The 17,910-nt window shown below is 43.5% G+C and overlaps 1 protein-coding gene across 1 annotated transcript in view; it reads left to right on the plus strand.

Moving 5' to 3' along the window:
* The window catches only part of SASS6 (SAS-6 centriolar assembly protein), a 175,667-nt gene that overhangs the window by 651 nt on the left and 157,106 nt on the right, over positions 1-17,910 (plus strand). Inside the window, exon 2 of the mRNA XM_033915970.1 lies at positions 11,990-12,050. Within this exon, the coding sequence (XP_033771861.1) occupies positions 11,990-12,050 (61 nt within the window). The remainder of the gene's footprint in view (positions 1-11,989; positions 12,051-17,910) is intronic.

Raw genomic sequence — 17,910 nt, forward strand, 5'->3', positions numbered from 1 at the left:
TAATATTGTTCCAGATCAAACCTTTTATCCCAGACTGAACTGTTCTGTCCATTATCCAGGCAGATTATAGTTTTTGTATTATTGTAATTTATTATTTCATAATTTTGGATATAGGTAGAGTAACCCATTTTTTTAATGCTTAAAAACTGGACTTCATGGCTCTTGTTTCCTCTTGTGATACTGTTTGCTTGCATACAAAACTGGTGTTCTGTATTATTGGTATTAGAGCATTGACGGAGAGAGATTTTGTGATTGTTATAAATACTGTGACTTAGTTACCGGTAGATCTGCTAATCCATATATCCCTTTTTATCTGATTCTGTGTTTAGTACTGTCTTACATCTGGATTTCTAGAGTTTGCTCATCTACAGAGCATGTCCTTAGCTACTTAAAGAGAAAAAAAAGGCTATTGGTTCAATAAAAAGTTAAAAAAGCATACATAAAAATATAGTGTATACTTTAAAAACAGAATTAAATCAGCTAAAGGAATACGGTAACCACTGATCCTGAGGTTTACAATATAGTATTGTTTTGCTAAAGGCCTCTACTTAATACATAAAATGTTAGTTTTCTGACAGCTATAATGGCAATGCATTTTATAACATTTGGACAACCAAAAGGTTAACCCTGGGAACTCCACAGTAATAAAAATCTGATAAAACCAAAGACACTGTGGAGAAGATGATCAAGATGCAGGCTTTATTAAAAATGTAATCCAGTAATCCACAAAAAGAGATATCTAGGACCCAAATCATTGGGGACTATGGACCCAACAGGGTCCATGTTTCGACAAAACTGTCTTCCACAGGGGTCCTTAAAGGTCCTGGCACAGAAACACATAGATCAGAGACTAAAAGTGACTCTTGGCAAAACTCTGCGCGGTAGCCTCTGATCTACGTGTTTCTGTGCCGGGACCCCTGTGGAAGACAGTTTTGTCAAAACACGTACCATGTTGGGTCCATCCATAGTTCCCAATGATTTGGGTCCTAGATATCTCTTTTCGTGGATTATTGGATTGCATTTTTAATACAGCCTGCATCTTGATCATCTTCTCCACAGTGTCTTTGTTTTTTCCATAACATTTGGTCCATAGATAGGAAGTACTTGTTACAGTCAACAACAAACAATGTAATAATGACAAGAATAATTATTTGACCAAGTATTTTGAAAAAAGATGTTTTCAGTTGAGTTCTAAAATGTTTATAAGAGCAAGCTCCAAGTAATAATGATTGAAATTCTCTATTGTGGGAAGCCGCTTGAAATGCTAGAGCAAGGGTGCCCACACTTTTTGGGCTTGCGAGCTATTTTTAAAATGACCAAGTCAAAATGATCTACCAACAATAAAAAAAAACAACAAAAACAACACAAAGCACACTGTACGCAGAAAAAAATGCTAATTGAGTTTTTTCAAAGAGGTCAAGGCAGATGACTTTATGCAATGTCACCTTGGTAACAACTATACAAAAATAGACAAATATACCCCCTCCCTTTTTACTAAACTGTGATAGCGGTTTTTAGCGCATGGAGCTGCGCTGAATGCCCTGTGCTGCTCTCAATGCTCATAGGCTCCCTGCGCTATTGCAGTTTAGTAAAGGGGGCCATAGTGCAAAATATGGACACATTTTAATCACTAAATTGAAAATAAAATCATGTTTCCTACCTTTGTTGTCTGGTGATTTCATGAGTCTCTGGTTACACTTTCTTCTTCTGACTGCATCCAATATTTCTTCCCTTCTTTCAGCCTCCTGTATGCTTCCTCTTCTCCAGACCTCATTCCCTCCCCAACTTTTTTTCTTTCTCCCTACCCCCTTCTTTCTTTCTGTCTCCGTCTTTCTCTCTCCATGCCCCCTTTCTTTCTTTCTTTCTACCTGTCTTTCTCTCTCCATGCCCCCTTTCTTTCTTTCTGCCTGTCTTTCTCTCTTCATGCCCCCTTTCTTTCTGCCCCTGTCTTTCTTTCTGTTTCCCTTCTTTCTTTGTGTCTCCCTGCCACTCCTTTCTTTTTGTCTTCCTGCCTGCCCCCTTTCTTTCTTTGTCTTTCTTTCTCCATGCCCTTCCCCAAGCCACCGCCACTGCCATCGGGGAGCAGGCCCCCAAGTCACTGCCACCGAGTTCTGCTCTCCCTGCTTCCCGACACCGTAAAGAGGACGTGGGAGTGCTGGGCCAAGCAGTCTTTCCCACTCGACTCGACATCAACTGCCATAAGATTAGGGGTGCAGGAATCCAACAAACAGTATGATTTAGCATATCTACAGAATAATTTGGAAAAATCATCCCATTCTGGATTTTCAAATGTAGATCTGCATGAAATTCTTCTTCCATTGTACTAGTAGGTTAATCGATAATTTCTAGACAAGATGGACAAGAAGATCTTAAATGCAAAACCTTGTAGTTAAAGAAATTCGCTAAGTCATTTGAAGATGGAAGAGGCAACCATAAAGATTGTATTTTTTTTTGGTCACATTAAACACATTGTTGACTAAATGAAATAATTTTTTTACGTTAGTGCTGGTATTTTCTACTTTATCTGAATAGTAAGTTTTTTGTTTCTCCCTTAGTGATGGATATGACGACACACTCGGACTTAGGGTTTGGGGAGTCGGTTTTGCAGATGGCAGCTCCAGTTACCCTCTCGTCATAAGGTCTGCTTTTGAACATATCACTGGTCTGAAATAGTGGGAAGGATGCTGTCGAAGAAGAAATTAGGTCTTACCTGATAATTTTCTTTCCATTAGTCCTTCACACTATACCAGAAGCCTTCCCTCTTTTGATCTCTGCTGCTGTCTTGGGGCGGCCTTGGGTGTTCCTCCTTAGCCCTTTGGAGTTTCTGCCTCCACATTTGAGAAAACATAACAAGCAAATCAGAGGACACAAGGCAAATTTTAGGTATATATGTTAGCATGATTACTAGACTCTGGTTTCCTTATTTTACCCTGCTTATCTATGTTAATACTGAGGAGCTGTGGGGTTCACTAGGTCTTATTAGAGAGTTTCGCAGGGACAGAAATCCAATCCATCCCCGTCTGTCTCTGCTGGAATCCAGTCCGTCCCCGCAAGTAATCTCTTCCATCCCTGCCTATCTTCATCTACTTCAGAAGTAGTTATTTCATTTAATTATGCTACTGAATTAGAGGCTCTGGTATAAACCAATTAAAAATAAGCAAAGATACTTTATTAATTTGGAAATATTAAATGGGAAGGATGCATACTTTGTAAATGGGTCTCTGCCAGATCCTCTAACGCAGGGGTGCCCACACTTTTTGGGCTTGCGAGCTACTTTTAAAATGACCAAGTCAAAATGATCTACCAACAATAAAAATGCTGGTGATCCCGGGATTTTGGGTTCCCGGGATCACCAGAGTAAGACCTCCAAGAGCCCATACTCTTCTGACCCCGGGAACCCAAAATCCCCTCCCCCCCAGCACAGAAAGAGGGAATAGAAGAAGAAGAAGAGAAAGATAAATAACAGACAGTGTCTGATACTGAGCAAAAAAAAAAGGCCACAAGGTTCCTTAAGATAAAATATTCACAAGGAGACTACGACCACGGGGTGATAAGGAAGCCAAATAAGCTCCCCAAATGAGCAAGTAACTCTTCTGACGATGAGTATGACCCACCGCCTCTCATTTATATTTAAAATATATATTGTTTACCTTGCAAAACAGCATGAACATGTATAGCACAATACATTGTACATTTTTGGCCATTACCTTACTCCGATGAAGACGTGGCCTGAATGGAATTAGCTAGAGTTGCGTAGTCCGGACAGTAGTTGCTGATAGCCAGCCTCAAACAGACTTCCAAATGATCATCAGTCATGGTGGAACGGTATTTGGACTTAATAATCTTCATGTGGGAAAAGGCTGATTCGCATAAATAAGTTGAACCGAATAATGCAGTCAAGAATGTAGCACATTTCCTCATGTTTGGGTACTTTTCCTCAGGGAGTAAGTTCCAGAACTGTTCATGAGCCCTAGACTTCAGCTCATTGTCAGCCTGTAGTATGAAAATCTCCTCCTCCACTACAGACGAGTTCAGATGAAACAGCGTTGCAATTTTTGATGCAAGTAAATCAACCTCAACATCTTGCCGCAATGGGTAGCTCGAGTAAAGCAAAGTCTTGAAAGCGTCTGTCAAACTCTGAAAGACAATTGTCAATCTGCTGAGTGTAGCGGTCACTGTCGAGTTGCGCAAAAGCCTTTTGCTGCATCTCCAGCTCTGATGCGAGGTTTTGAAAGTTTCCGAAATCATGATGCTGCAGCTTTGAAGACAGATGTTTCATCTTTCCTTTGAAAGCATTAACTGAGCTGATCAATTTGACCACAGTTTTGTCTTTTCCTTGCAGCTCTACATTGAGATCATTCAACATGTTGGTCAGATCGGTTAAAAATGCCAAGTCTAGCAGCCACTGGTCGTCATTTAGTTGGTTGTATTCTGCATGTTGAGCGACAAGGAGAAACTCCTTTATCTCCGAACATAGCTCTCGAAATCTCTGCAGGAATTTCCCCCTACTGAGCCATCTCACATCAGTGTGTAGTAACAATTCAAGATGGTTGCAGTCAGCTTCCTCCAGATGCGCACGGAACAGACGTCTTTGAAGAGATCTGGCTCGAATAGAACAGGCGATCTTCATTGCCACATCCATTATCTCCTTCATGTTTAGCATTTTTGCGCATAATGCTTGTTGGTGAATTATACAGTGGTAATTAAGGAAGTCAGGGAAAGCCTCATCCTCCCTGCACCTGGCAATAAATCCATTCGAGGAGCCAACCATTGTGGGAGCACCATCCGTGGTGATTGACACCAATTTGCAAACTGGGAGCTGGGTTTGCTCCATAAGTTTTTGAAACACTGAAAAATGTCTTCTCCTCGCGTGTGTCCCTTCAGTGGTAGTATTGTTAACAGCTCCTCTTTTGAAGTCATATCTTTGAACACCATTCGAATAAAAATGCACAACTGTGCTGTGTCGCTTAAGTCTTTTGACTCATCCAATTGCAGCGATAAATACTCACAATCCGCAATGTCCTTCCAAAGCTGCTGCGTCAAATCCTTAGCCATTATTTCACAACGCCATGTAACTGTGTTTCTTGATAGCTGGAGAGCTTTGACTGCAGATAATATCTCTGGTTTGTTTTTGAAGTCCTGAAACAATGAATTAGCTGCTTCAACGAATACTTCTTTTATCATCTGTCCGTCTTGGAAGGATTTCTTGTGTTTAATGATGGCATGACTCACCCTGAACGATGCATCAGTGGCTGCCTTTGCTTTTGAGGTTAGCTGTGAGAAAAATGACTGCTGTCCGGACAACTGTGATTTCAGTTCCCTCACCTTTCTTTTTCTTAGCTCGCTTTTCGGTGGGTAGTCAAGTGTCGTACTTTTTATGAACAATCCGAAAGTGTCGTTCCACATTTCCTTTCTTTGGAATAGCGATGGTAGATTGGCATATCAAACAAACACACTTTGAATATGACATTGTGAAAAAAAAATCCTCCTCCCATTCTGAATGGAAGTAGTACATTTTTGGTTTCCTACTTGGTCCAGCTCTCCCACTCATTTTTAGACCCGTTCTTTAGTATAAATAAACTGGAAGCCGCTAACTAGGGGCAAGATTCTCAAAAGTTTAAAGCCGTCGCTAAACTATTTTCCCGCAGTTTAGCCTGTATGCAGTTTAACAGCAGATTATCAAAACAGATTATTTGCGTCTTTAGTGAGGTTACTATTAGTCTCCGACACTGATATGTGTGGTGGAGTTTTGTAGTAGCTTGAAATAGAATCAAGTGTGCTTTTAACATATACTGAGGTTTTTCCAAGTTCTCCTAACTAGCTGATCAGGAAAAGGCAGCAAGAGATCCACAGCAAACTGGAATGGATCCACAGACACACTGGAGAGAGAAATAAGGGGGAAAAGCCCAGATAAAATTTGATATTAATTGTATTAGTGATTTCAAGACATCTATGCTTGATAACATGATTCTCAACTAATACAACCATTCATATCATTGTGTTTCGTCCTAAACACCAGTATTGGCTTAATTTATTAGTCATTACAAACACTAACTTGTTCCCACTTACTATCATGAGCTCAAATTATCATATTAACAAACCACACACACACACACACAGTATGTTAAAACAACGTCAACTTGCCACACTATTGGGTTCAAATTGTCCCACCTACTCTCTTTTATGTAGCTCACTGGTTTTCAGCTACCATGTTTCCCCCAAAATAAGACAGCGTCTCAAATTAATTTTGGGCCCAAAAAACGCACTAGCTCTTATTTTCGGGGTAGGTCTTATTTTCGAGGAAACACAGTAGTATTCTTTGAATATATAACATTGAAATTTGGACTTTTTTTTCCTATTTTCAACATTCATCTTCTACTAATTTACTGCATGATTTAGTCACTGCTCACTATCCGACATGAACACTTTAAATCACTTATTTCACACCTTGGATTATTCATTTATTTTAAACTTAATTTGGGTCTTTTTATCTTTTCTACAATTCATTTTAAGATGATCTTCTGTGTTTTAAGATCCCACCATGAATGTATAATTTCCTAGTTTTTTTCTCTAGTCTAAGACTGTACTCATTTTTCTTTTGGGTCCGAACTACATGTTCCACCTAATTGCAGGTATCATTTCAGACTGGCCATATTATGTCCTGAAGCAACTCTTCCCAACTAGTGCTGCCCAATTCAGGAAAAAAAAATTTGATTCTATTCAGCCTACTGAATTGATTTTTCGATTTGATTTTCCTGCCCAAGTGAGTGTTTTTTTCAAACATCGTGGTGGGTTTATTTTATAGCCTCTTCACCCCCTTTGCCCTCTCCTACCCACACTGGCACTGTGGTGTAAACAAAATTAACAAAAAAGACTTTTCCTCTCTCTTTTAAATCCTAGCTTACGTTTGCGGTATAACACCACCTCTGGCAAGATACACATTTCAAATTTGACATATTGTAATCACAAAATAGAAAATAAAATTATTTTTTCTACCTTTTGTTGTCTGGTCATTATTCAGATCATGTTGGTCCCAGGCTCTGGTTGTCTTTTGATAACTCACTTGTCAGGGTCTCCTGCCCATTTGTTGTTTTCTTCTTTCACCTTGCTAACCATCCATCTTCCATCTCTGTCCAACCCTTCTGTTTCCCTTCCCTCCCCCCAAGTCTGGCATCTTTCCTTTTTTTTATCACCATCCACAGATCCACCTGTTCTCAACTACCCTTTCATCCTTCATCTCTCCCTCCTTCCCCACCCCCCAGGGTCCACCATCTCTCCCTTTCTCTTCCCAATTACCTTCCTATCCAGTATCTCTATTTCCCCCTCCATACCATCCCTTGTGTCCAACTTCTTCCCTGTCTGTTCCTTCCCTCCCTAAATCCCATTGTCCACCATCTCTCTCCCTCTCCTCTATTTTTAAGACCCATTATTTCTTTCCCCCAAAGTCCGGCATATGCACGTCTCTTTGAACCCCCTTCTCTCCCTCCCTCCATGTACTTATATACCAGAGCCCCCCTCTCCCGAAGGCCTGACCCTCCCTGAAGGTCTGCACATTCCCCCCAAAGGTTGACTCCCCCCTGAAGGCCTGCACTACCCCTTGAAGGACTGCACCCCCCCCCCCTGAAGGCCTATCCTCCCCACATCCATTTACCTAATTCCAGCAGGGAGCAGTCTGCAGAGAGGATCGCTGGTACTTTAGCGATCCTTGCAGGTTGCCATAGGCCTCAGGAGCTGTCTTCCCTCTGCCCAAATCCTGTCTCTGACTCAGAGGAGGGGCAGGACCACGGCAGAGGCCTATGGTAACCTGCAAGAATTGCTAAAGTAACACCTGCCACCGGCCGTCTCCCATTCGTCCTCTTTGGAGATCCCCACAGGAACAAGGAAGTTAAATTAATAGAATACTTAAGCACAGGAAAACAAAGAAATACCTCCAAGAACTGCCCCATAAGAACTGCCTGTCACAATGCTCATTAGTGGAACTGAATAAAAGACAAGTACAATGGATTTAGAAGGGGAGCGATCCGCCCGGGTGCACGGCTTGGAGGGGTGCACAGCCAGCCAGGTCCAGGTCATCCGCCCTTCTTTTCCCCCGGTCTGTGCTCGGGGCTCGCGCCTGCCTGGTCCTGCGCCGACGCTCGAATGGTGCCGTCAACTCCCGCGAGTCTTGCGATAACCAACAGCACCATTTGGGCGGCGGGTGCGAGCCCCGAGCGCAGACTGGTGGAAAGGAAGGGCAGGAGGACCCGGACGGCTGTGCACCCCTCCAAGCTGTGCACCCGGGGCGGGGGCGGACCGCCCCCCCCTCGGTATGCCACTGATTTAAAATTGTATATCGGGCAGCACTAGGCCTCGGCTCTTACCTCAATCATTACAGGCGCTTCTATTTCTTGTGGTGCGCTGAGCTCCGTCCCCCACCGACCTTCACCCCGCCCTTCCAGCACTCTGATTGGCCAGCGTTCTTCAAGAGGCGGGCCAGTCAGGAGGGGAAAAAAGAGAAGGGAAGAAGGGAACCCGCTGTGCGATCGACTGGGGTCGCCTGAGCGAACGACCTGTCGATCGCGATCGACGTGTTGGGCACCCCTGTTCTACACAGTAAGCCACTGTCATTTTATTTTTATACTCCATAGTATTGGCTTTTCTAGGATAGTTCCTACTTTGTTAAACTCTAAAGCAATTCTTTTCAAGAAAATCATGCTTTTGTTTGATCACGAAATTCCTTTTCTTTTTGATTCGTATCTACTCAAGGATAGGTCTGCTTTCAATTGTTAATTGAGTCGACTGCTCCATGTAGGTGAATTAGCCAGTAGTCCCCTCTCATTTGGTTTTGAATTTTTTTTTTAATGTCTCCATCACCTATATTCAGATTCTTCTGACTCTAGGACAGTGGTTCCCAACCCTGTCCTGCAGGACCACCAGGCCAATCGGGTTTTCAGGCTAGCCCTAATGAATATGCATGGATCAGATTGCATGCCTCCCACTTCCATTATATTCAAATCTCTTTCATGCATATTCATTAGGGCTAGCCTGAAAATCCGATTGGCCTAGTGGTCCTCCAGGACAAGGTTGGGAATCACTGCTCTAGGAGGTCTTGTATTTTTATTTTATTTTATTTTTTTTTACAACCTCCATGCACATAGATTTTCTCAGAATCTTCCATTACCTCTAGTAGGGCATGGAGTTCATCGAATCTTTTTTTCCATTAGGTTCCTTCTCTTGCTTCCGTACTCTCGTATCAGATATTGGGTCTAGTTTTTTGCGAGGCAACTAAAATCTTTCTGAGTTTCTTGGAACCCAGCTCTTCCTCCATCCATTTTATTAAAGCTAGGGAGTCCCATATGTGAGAATATTCTTCCTACTTCTCTAAGGATAAAGCACAGTTACTTACTGTAACAGGTATTATCCTGGGACAGCAGGCAGATATTCTCATAACCTGCCCACCTCCCTTAGTTGACTTCTTTTTTGGGCATAGAACTGTCGGATGAAAGGCATTTGCACATGCGCGGTGCGGGCAGTCTAAAAGCTTGCTAAAGCTTAAAGTGATCTACACTTTTCACTGTCTGTACCGGGGCTCGTGAATGATGTCATCCACAAGTGACAATATCTTCCCTGCTGTCCCAGGATAGCACTTTTTACAGTAAGTATCATTAAATATCCAAGACAAAGTTTTGATGTGACCTAGAGGTTAGAGCTACAGCCTCAGCACCCTGAGGCTGTGGGTTCAAACCCTGTGCTGCACCTTGTGACCCTGAGAAAAAGCTACTCAATCCTCCATTGCCCTAGATATGTTAGATAGATTGTAAGTCCACGGGACAGATAGGGAAAATGCTTGAGTACCCAATTGTAAACCACTCAGATAACCTTGATAGGCAGTGTATAAACATCTAATAAAATAAAATTTTTCTTCACACACCTTCTTGGGAAAATGAACATCAGTAATATAATGGGTTTGCTCTCTTATAAAGGCTTTTAATAAACTAAAATATTGTTGGAATGGAGGTGAGTTTCTTAGTGTGTTCTCAGAAATGTTGGAATGCTAATATCACTAATAATAGTCTATGAAAAAAAAAGGGATTAGAAAATATGGCTCTAATCTTGTTTTCTTTTCCAGTTAGCCTAAAGCAAGCACAAAAGGAAAATTATCCCCCTCTTCTATTAAACTGAGCTAGTAGTTTTTAGCAAAGAGAGTCACGCTTCTCCCAATGCTCATAGGAACTCTATGAGCGTTGGGAGCAGCGTGGACCATTCAGCACGACTCCCCGCACTAGAAACTGCTAGCGCAGTTTCGTAGACGAGGGAGGTATGTGTATGTGATCATTCATATATTTGTTGAATCCTTCCCAAAAAGTGAGTTTGTCTCTCATGCTAGCAGACGGAGACAGAATACAAGATAGCTTTCATATATAGGCTGGTACAGTTTGGAACGCCTTCAGTATTTGCCAGTTTTGTTCAAAGTACTTAAGTAAAAATAAATGTAAAGAACACATTTTTAAAAAATTTACTTATGTAAAAGTTATTGCCCAATATAATAATTTAGCAAAAAGTATCATAACTACAATGAATGCAACTACTGTTAAAGTTTTTATTCCAACAACTTTATTTTCTACAATTCAATCCATTTTGATTTTAATAAAACTAAGTTTTGAATATGGCCATCACTCATGCAAATATGCTTGTGAATCATTAAACCAGCACAGCTAAAAAGATGTTCAACAACTGCACTGGCAAAAAGCACAGTTAGAGCCTATATCACTACTGAGTAATCAGACAATATAAATATTATCATGCTTTTTTAATTTGTTTCTACCCATTGTGATTTAGTGTGTATTAACTTAGGACCTTTTGTGGATATTCATAATGTTGCTCATGGTTTATAACCTGAGGGACAATCAGGAATAAGACCTCCATGAAAATGTAGGTGAAGACCCCTATGAGAGCCCCAGGGGATATTTTTAAGAGAGACATTGTGCTGTTGAATGCAGGTTTCTGAATAATGAAAGAATCATATATCTCCCTGTCAGCAGAAACAATATGCTTATGTAAGAGGTTCATCTTTGCTCTAGTAGCTAGCAAAATATCTGCTGACTGTGACAGCATTGGATATTTCGGGACTTTTCAAGAAGACAAACCCAAACAAGATGTCCTACCAACAGTTATCTGCACTGCTGACAAAGCGACAATGAAGCTCAGGAAGGAGGGGGGCCTGCTGTGTCAGAAATTATTGAATTTAGTATTAAGAATGCTTTGTCAGGGGAAATAGAGGAGTCAGATTTGACAGTAGGTGATATCATGCTTCAATATGGCTCCGTGATAAGTATGCAGGCTATACAATCAATAGATATGATAGATGTGACAATCCAATAGAAAGTGAGTATGTAATCTGTAACTAGGTAGTACTGTAGGCTACTGAACTAAATTATATAAGTAGCATACCGGATGGCTTAAGCTTCAGGATGGATCCATAACCAGAAGCCGACTACTCTGTATGTTATCCATTGGCTCAATTTGCTGTACTGTTGTTCCATGTAAGCTGACTTTTGTCTATTACCAATAAACCTATATTATATACAGCAATTGGGTTGTTGTTGCAAGGTCCTTATTTTGAAAAGGTTGGCAGCCAAGAAGTTCAAAGTTGTGAGCCTTTTTTAAATTGGGAGTGGAGCTTGTTTGATTTCTAACCTGAATGTGAGTTGGCTGCACCTTGCTGCTTTGGGTGCTTAGGTTTTTGGGTTCAACATTTTAAGTTATTTGCTTCATTAAAAACTGGAGGAGAGAGATCGCTGCTGAAATAGAACCCCCTTTCTGAGTCGAGGCAACAACATCCTAACCCCCACCTCCCTCCCCACAAATAACCTGTGCAAGACGCCAGCATCTCAGCAGACCTAGATAGGAACATCAGTCATAGATTTGCTGAACTATGGCCATTATACATTATTATTTGTAGTATACATTTTAACATGAATGTACCTAACAATTGCTTTTTGCTCTACAGGAGGGTAAATGTTCGAGTTCATATTGAGCTGCAGTTAGCTTCAAATCCTATTCACAGAAAGGTATGTATTTGATAATGTTGTCAGCTAGCCAATATTTGCATGTGGTTTGGTTATTTTATTTTCAGCTTTTTTTGCCTAATATATTTAACCTTTCCAGTTATATTCTTAAATCATATATTTTAATATATTGAAGGCATGAACTTGGGAGAAAGGAAGGGAGGGAAAGAGATGCTGAGGTGGGGGAGGGAATGGGTTTTTGGACACAGAAGGCATGAACTTGGGAGAGATGAAGGGAGGGAAAGAGATGCTGAGGTGGGGGATGGAATGGGTTTTTGGACACAGAAAGCATGAACTTGAGAGAGAGGAAAAGAGGGAAAGAGATGCTGAGGTGGGGGAGGGAATGGGTTTTTGCACACAGAAGGCATGGACTTGGGAGAGAGGAAGGGAGGGAAAGAGATGCTGAGGTGGGGGATGGAATAGGTTTTTGGACACAGAAAGCATGAACTTAGGAAAGAGGAAAGGAGGGAAAGAGATGCTGAGGTGGGGGAGGGAATGGGTTTTTGGACACAAGGCATGGACTTGGGAGAGAGGAAGGGAGGGAAATAGATGCTGAGGTGGGGGAGGGAATGTGTTTTTGGACACAGAAGGCATGGACTTGGGAGAGAAGAAGGGAGGGAAAGAGATGCTGAGGTGGGGGAGGGAATGGGTTTTTGGACACAGAAGGCAAGGACTTGGGAGAGAGGAAGGGAGGGAAAGAGATGGTTGTGTACATGGGGAATAGAAGAAAGGAGAATTTTTGGTCATAGGGAGGGAGTGAGGTACAGACAGTGGCATACCAAGGGGGGGGTGGGGGCAGTCTGCCCCGGTTTTACGCCCCAAGGGGGTGCACAGCTGGCCACCCTCCAGTGTTCTCCCTAGGCTGGCAAACTGCATCTCTTTAGCCACTTGAGTGCCACCGCCGCCATTGGGAACAGGCCGGTGCCAAGTTCTCCCTGCTTTTCCCTGTGGGGCCGACCAACTCTCGCCACCCGCGTCAATTCTAATGTCAGAGAGGACGTTCTGGGCCAGCCAATCGCTGCCTGGCTGGCCCAGAACGTCCTCTCCGATGTTAGAATTGACGTCGAGTGGCAAGAGTTGGTCGGCCCTGAGGGGAAGAGAAGCAGGGCGAACTTGGCGCCAGCCTGTTCCCGATAGCGGCAGTGGCAGCCTATTCCCCAGTGGCTACTCGTCAATGCTACTCCCAGAAATGGACTAGATTTTCTTCCTGATGTGTTTCCAATTCTAAGGAGCCTCAGCGAGCCTCCCTATCCTCTGTATTGGACTATCTTCTACACCTGTCTCAGTCTGGTCTCAAGTCGACATCTATACGAGTCCACCACCTGAGTGCTATTGCGGCTTTCCATCAGCCTCTACAAGGGAAACCTCTCTCTGCTCATCCTGTGGTTTCCAGATTTATGAAAGGACCTTTTCATGTCAATCCTCCTCTCAAACCTCCTCCAGTGGTTTGGGATCTCAATGTTGTCCTTTCCCAGCTGATGAAACCTCCTTTTGAGCCTCTCAACAAGGCTCCACTAAAGTTTCTCACTTGGAAAGTGGTTTTTCTAGTGGCCCTCACATCTGCTCGCAGGGTCAGTGAGCTTCAGGCCTTAGTGGCGGACCCGCCTTTCACAGTCTTCCATCATGACAAGGTGGTCTTCTGCACTCATCCAAAATTCCTGCCTAAAGTGGTCTCTGAATTTCATGTCAACCAATCCATTGTACTTCCAGTGTTCTTTCCAAAGCCTCATTCTCATCCTGGAGAATCAGCTCTGCATACTCTTGACTGTAAACGTGCTTTGGCTTTCTACTTGGATCGCTCCAAACCACACAGAACTGCTCCTCAACTTTTCGTCTCTTTTGATCCAAACAAGTTGGGACGACCTGTATCGAAGCGCACCATCTCCAACTGGATGGCAGCTTGTATCTCTTTCTGCTATGCCCAGGCTGGTTTACCCCTTTCCTGTAAGGTCACAGCCCATAAGGTCAGAGCAATGGCGGCCTCTGTAGCCTTCCTCAGATCGACACCGATTGAGGAGATTTGTAAGCTGCCACTTGGTCCTCGGTTCATACATTCACCTCTCATTATTGTTTGGATACTTTCTCCAGAAGGGATGGACAGTTTGGCCAAACAGTGTTACAAAATTTATTCTCCTAAGTTGCCAACTCTCCCACCATACCATTGAGGTTAGCTTGGAGGTCACCCACTAGTGAGAATACCTGCCTGCTTGTCCTGGGATAAAGCAATGTTACTTACCGTAACAGTTGTTATCCAGGGACAGCAGGCAGCTATTCTCACGTCCCACCCACCTCCCCTGGGTTGGCTTCTCTGCTAGCTACCTGAACTGAGGAGACACGCCCGGAGCATCGGGCGGGAAGGCACTGGCGCATGCGCGGTGCGGGCATCTCGAAACTTCTGAGTTTCTTCAAGCAAGACATGCTTGCAAGATGTCCGTATCAGGGCTCTGTCGGATGACATCACCCACTAGTGAGAATAGCTACCTGCTGTCCCTGGATAATAACTGTTACGGTAAGTAACATTGCTTTTTGTGCGGCAGTTTGGGCACTCGGGCTCAAAAAGGTTAGCCATCACTGTCCTAGAACTTCCCAGTAAAAGTGTTCAAGATGGTGCTGGTCCTAGCTTCTTAGTGCACAGTTCCTTTGACCGAGTGCCTTGGTTGAGCCAGTGTCCTTGCTTCTGCCCCTAGTCCAGTGATCTCCAATAGAGAATGACATGGAGATAAATTTGTCCCCGTCCCTGCAGTAACTCAATTTTCCCGTCCTGTCTCATTCCTGTAAGCTCTGCCTTATCCGCAGATGCCTCGAATACTTATGATTTTAAAGTGTTTGAGGCTTGTGCAGATGAAGACAGAGCTTGCAAGAATGGGACAGGGATGGGAAAATGAGTTCCTGTGGGGGACGGGGAAAAAATTGTCCCCATGTCATTCTCTAGTCTCCAACATACGGCCCTAAAACGGCTCTTCAAATCCTGTAAATTGTGTTAATTTCAATTTTGCCAGGATCAGAGGTATTTCATATATTAACAAAGGTGGAAAGTGAAAGCGAGAGCTGGTGTGGTTAAAAGGTAATGTGAGAAAGGCTATTAGAGACAAAAGAACATCCCTTAAAGAATGGAAAAAGGACCCAAGTGAAAAAAGAAGCAACATAAGCACTGGCAAGTTAGATGGAAAGCATTGATAAAGAAGGCTAAAAAAGAACATGAAGAGAAACATGCCAATAGGCAAAAACTCTTAGTAACAACTTTTTCAGGTGCATTAGAAGCAGAAAACCTATGAAAGAATAAGTGGGACCATTGGATCATCAAGGGGCACTTGGGGAGGGTAAGGCCATAGCAGAGAGACTGAATGAATTCTTTGCTTCGGTCTTTTGGAAGAAGATGTAAGACAGGGGTGCCCACACTTTTTTGGCTTGCAAGCTACTTTTAAAATGACCAAGTCAAAATGATCTATCAACAATAAAAATACTAAACTACGGTGCACTAGCCAATTTAGCACGCACTAAGTGCTAATTCGCCCATTATATTCTATGGACGCGTTAGCATTTAGAGCGCGCTAAATTGGCTAGCACGCCTTAGTAAAAGACTCCCATATTTATTTATACATATATACCGAGTGCACCTCGTTCCATTCCCCAATCAACATCTCTCTGTCCCTCCAGGAGTCCAACTTTTCTTCCTCTCTTCTCCACCCCTATTGGCAACATGTCTCCCTCTCTCTCCCTCCTCTGTTATGATCTTGCTCAGGGTCTCTCCCCCTCTGTCTCTTCTGTCTGTGCCTCCTATAGTCCAACATCTGCCCCCCCTTTGTTTCAGGTTTCTCCCTCTCTCTATCTTCCTTCTGCTAACATTTTGAGTCTTCCCACCTTTGGCCCAGGTTTTTGTCTCTCTCACTCTGTCTTACCCCTCCCCATGGCCTGGCACCTCTCTCTCCTCGGTTCAGGGTATTTCCCTTCTCTAACCCCTCTAGTAGTCCAGGATCTGCCCTGTCTTCCCTCCCTTTTGGTTCAAGACTGCTTTCCCTCCCCACCTCAAGGTCCTTTTGTCTCCCCCCTAATCCAATGTCTCTAAGGCAACCCCCATCCCCCCTGGGCCCTCACGACGGGCACAGTCTTACCCCAACGTGCGGAGCCTTACCTCCGCTGCTTCCCTCAGACTGGATCATTGAGCAGTTCTTGCCTCTGTTCTTCCCTCTGGGCCTAACTACCACAAGCTTAAAGTAATTACGGCAGCCTGCAGAGCAAACATAGCAGGCTGCCATCGGCATCTGTAGCACGTTCCCTCTGGCGCGGTCCCGCACCTCCTCTGACGTCGGGGCGGGTCCGCCGCAGAGGGAACATGCTACAGAGGCTGACGGCAGACTGCTACATTTACTCTGCAGGCTTCCGTAATTACTTTAAAGGTGAGACAGTGACCATGGGGGAATACGCTAGGGAGAACACTGGCTCTATGACCTACCGGCGTTGCCTTTGCGATCAACTGGTAGATCGCGATCGACGTTTTGGGCACCCCTGATGTAAGAGATCTACTTGAACTGGAAATGGTTTTCAAGGGTGATGATGATGCACACGTACTTAAATGTCTCAATCATGTCACCCCTCTCCCTGCGCTCCTCTAGAGAGTAGAGCTTCAACTTGCCCAGTCTTTCCTCGCATGAGAGACCCTTCAGTCCAGCGAATGGCCACTAGGATGGTCTCCGGACTCAAGGGTCTCTCATACGAGGAAAGACTGGGCAAGTTGCAGCTCTACTCTCTAGAGGAGCGCAGGGAGAGGGGTGACATGATTGAGACATTTAAGTACGTCACAGGTCGTGTCGAGGTGGAAAATGACATATTCTTTCCTAAGGGACCTTCAATCACAAGGGGGCACCCGCTCAAACTCAGAGGAGGGAGATTTGGTGGTGACACCAGGAAGTATTTCTTTACAGAAAGGGTGGTGGATCACTGGAACAAACTACCGGTGCAAGTGATCAAGGCCACTAGCGTGCTCGACTTTAAGAATAAATGGGACATCCACGTGGGATCTCTATGTGGGTCGAGCAGCACTCTGACTTAATGGGGTGGGACAGTAGAGTGGGTAGACTTGATGGGCTTTAGCCCTTTTCTGCCATCATCTTTCTATGTTTCTATGAACTGAAATCGCAGTTAATCTAGAAAGATGTACAGAGCCAAAAAGACACATTAAAGAGTGATAAATCACCTGGACTGGATAATATACATCCCAGGGTATTAAAAGAACTCAAACATGAAAATGCTGGTCTGCTGTTGATCTGTAACCTGTTGCTAAAATTGTTTGTACCTTGTTTTCCCGAAAATAAGCCCTACCCCCAAAATAAGCTCTAGTTAAGATCCCTCCCTCCCATTCCTTTCTGCACCGGAACACTACCGACTAATGCTGCCCGATTCAGGAAAAAAAAATTTGACTCGATTCAGCCTATTGAATTCGATTCAGCCTATTGATTTGATTAGATTTTCCTGTCCAATTGGGTGTTTTTTTCAAACATCTTGGTGGGTTTATTTTATAGCTTCTTCACCCCCTTTGGCTTCTCCTAACCACACTGGCGCTGTGGTGTAAACAAAATAAAGAAACAAAAAGGACTTTTCCTCTCTGTTAAATCCTAGCTCACGTTTGAGGTCTAACACCAGCTCTGGCAGGATACACTTTTCAAATCTGACATATTTTAATCACAAAACAGAAAATAGAATTAGTTTTTCTACCTTTTTGTTGTCTGGTCAATATTCAAATCTTGTTGGTCCCAGGCTCTGGTTGTCTTCTGATAACTTGCTTGCCAGAGTCTCCTTCATTCTTCTTTCTCCGTCCTAACCATCCATCTGCCATCTCTGTCCTCCCCTTCCATTTCCATTCCCT

This window comes from Geotrypetes seraphini, chromosome 12 (genome assembly GCF_902459505.1).
Source record: "Geotrypetes seraphini chromosome 12, aGeoSer1.1, whole genome shotgun sequence".
NCBI classification, from domain to species: domain Eukaryota; kingdom Metazoa; phylum Chordata; class Amphibia; order Gymnophiona; family Dermophiidae; genus Geotrypetes; species Geotrypetes seraphini.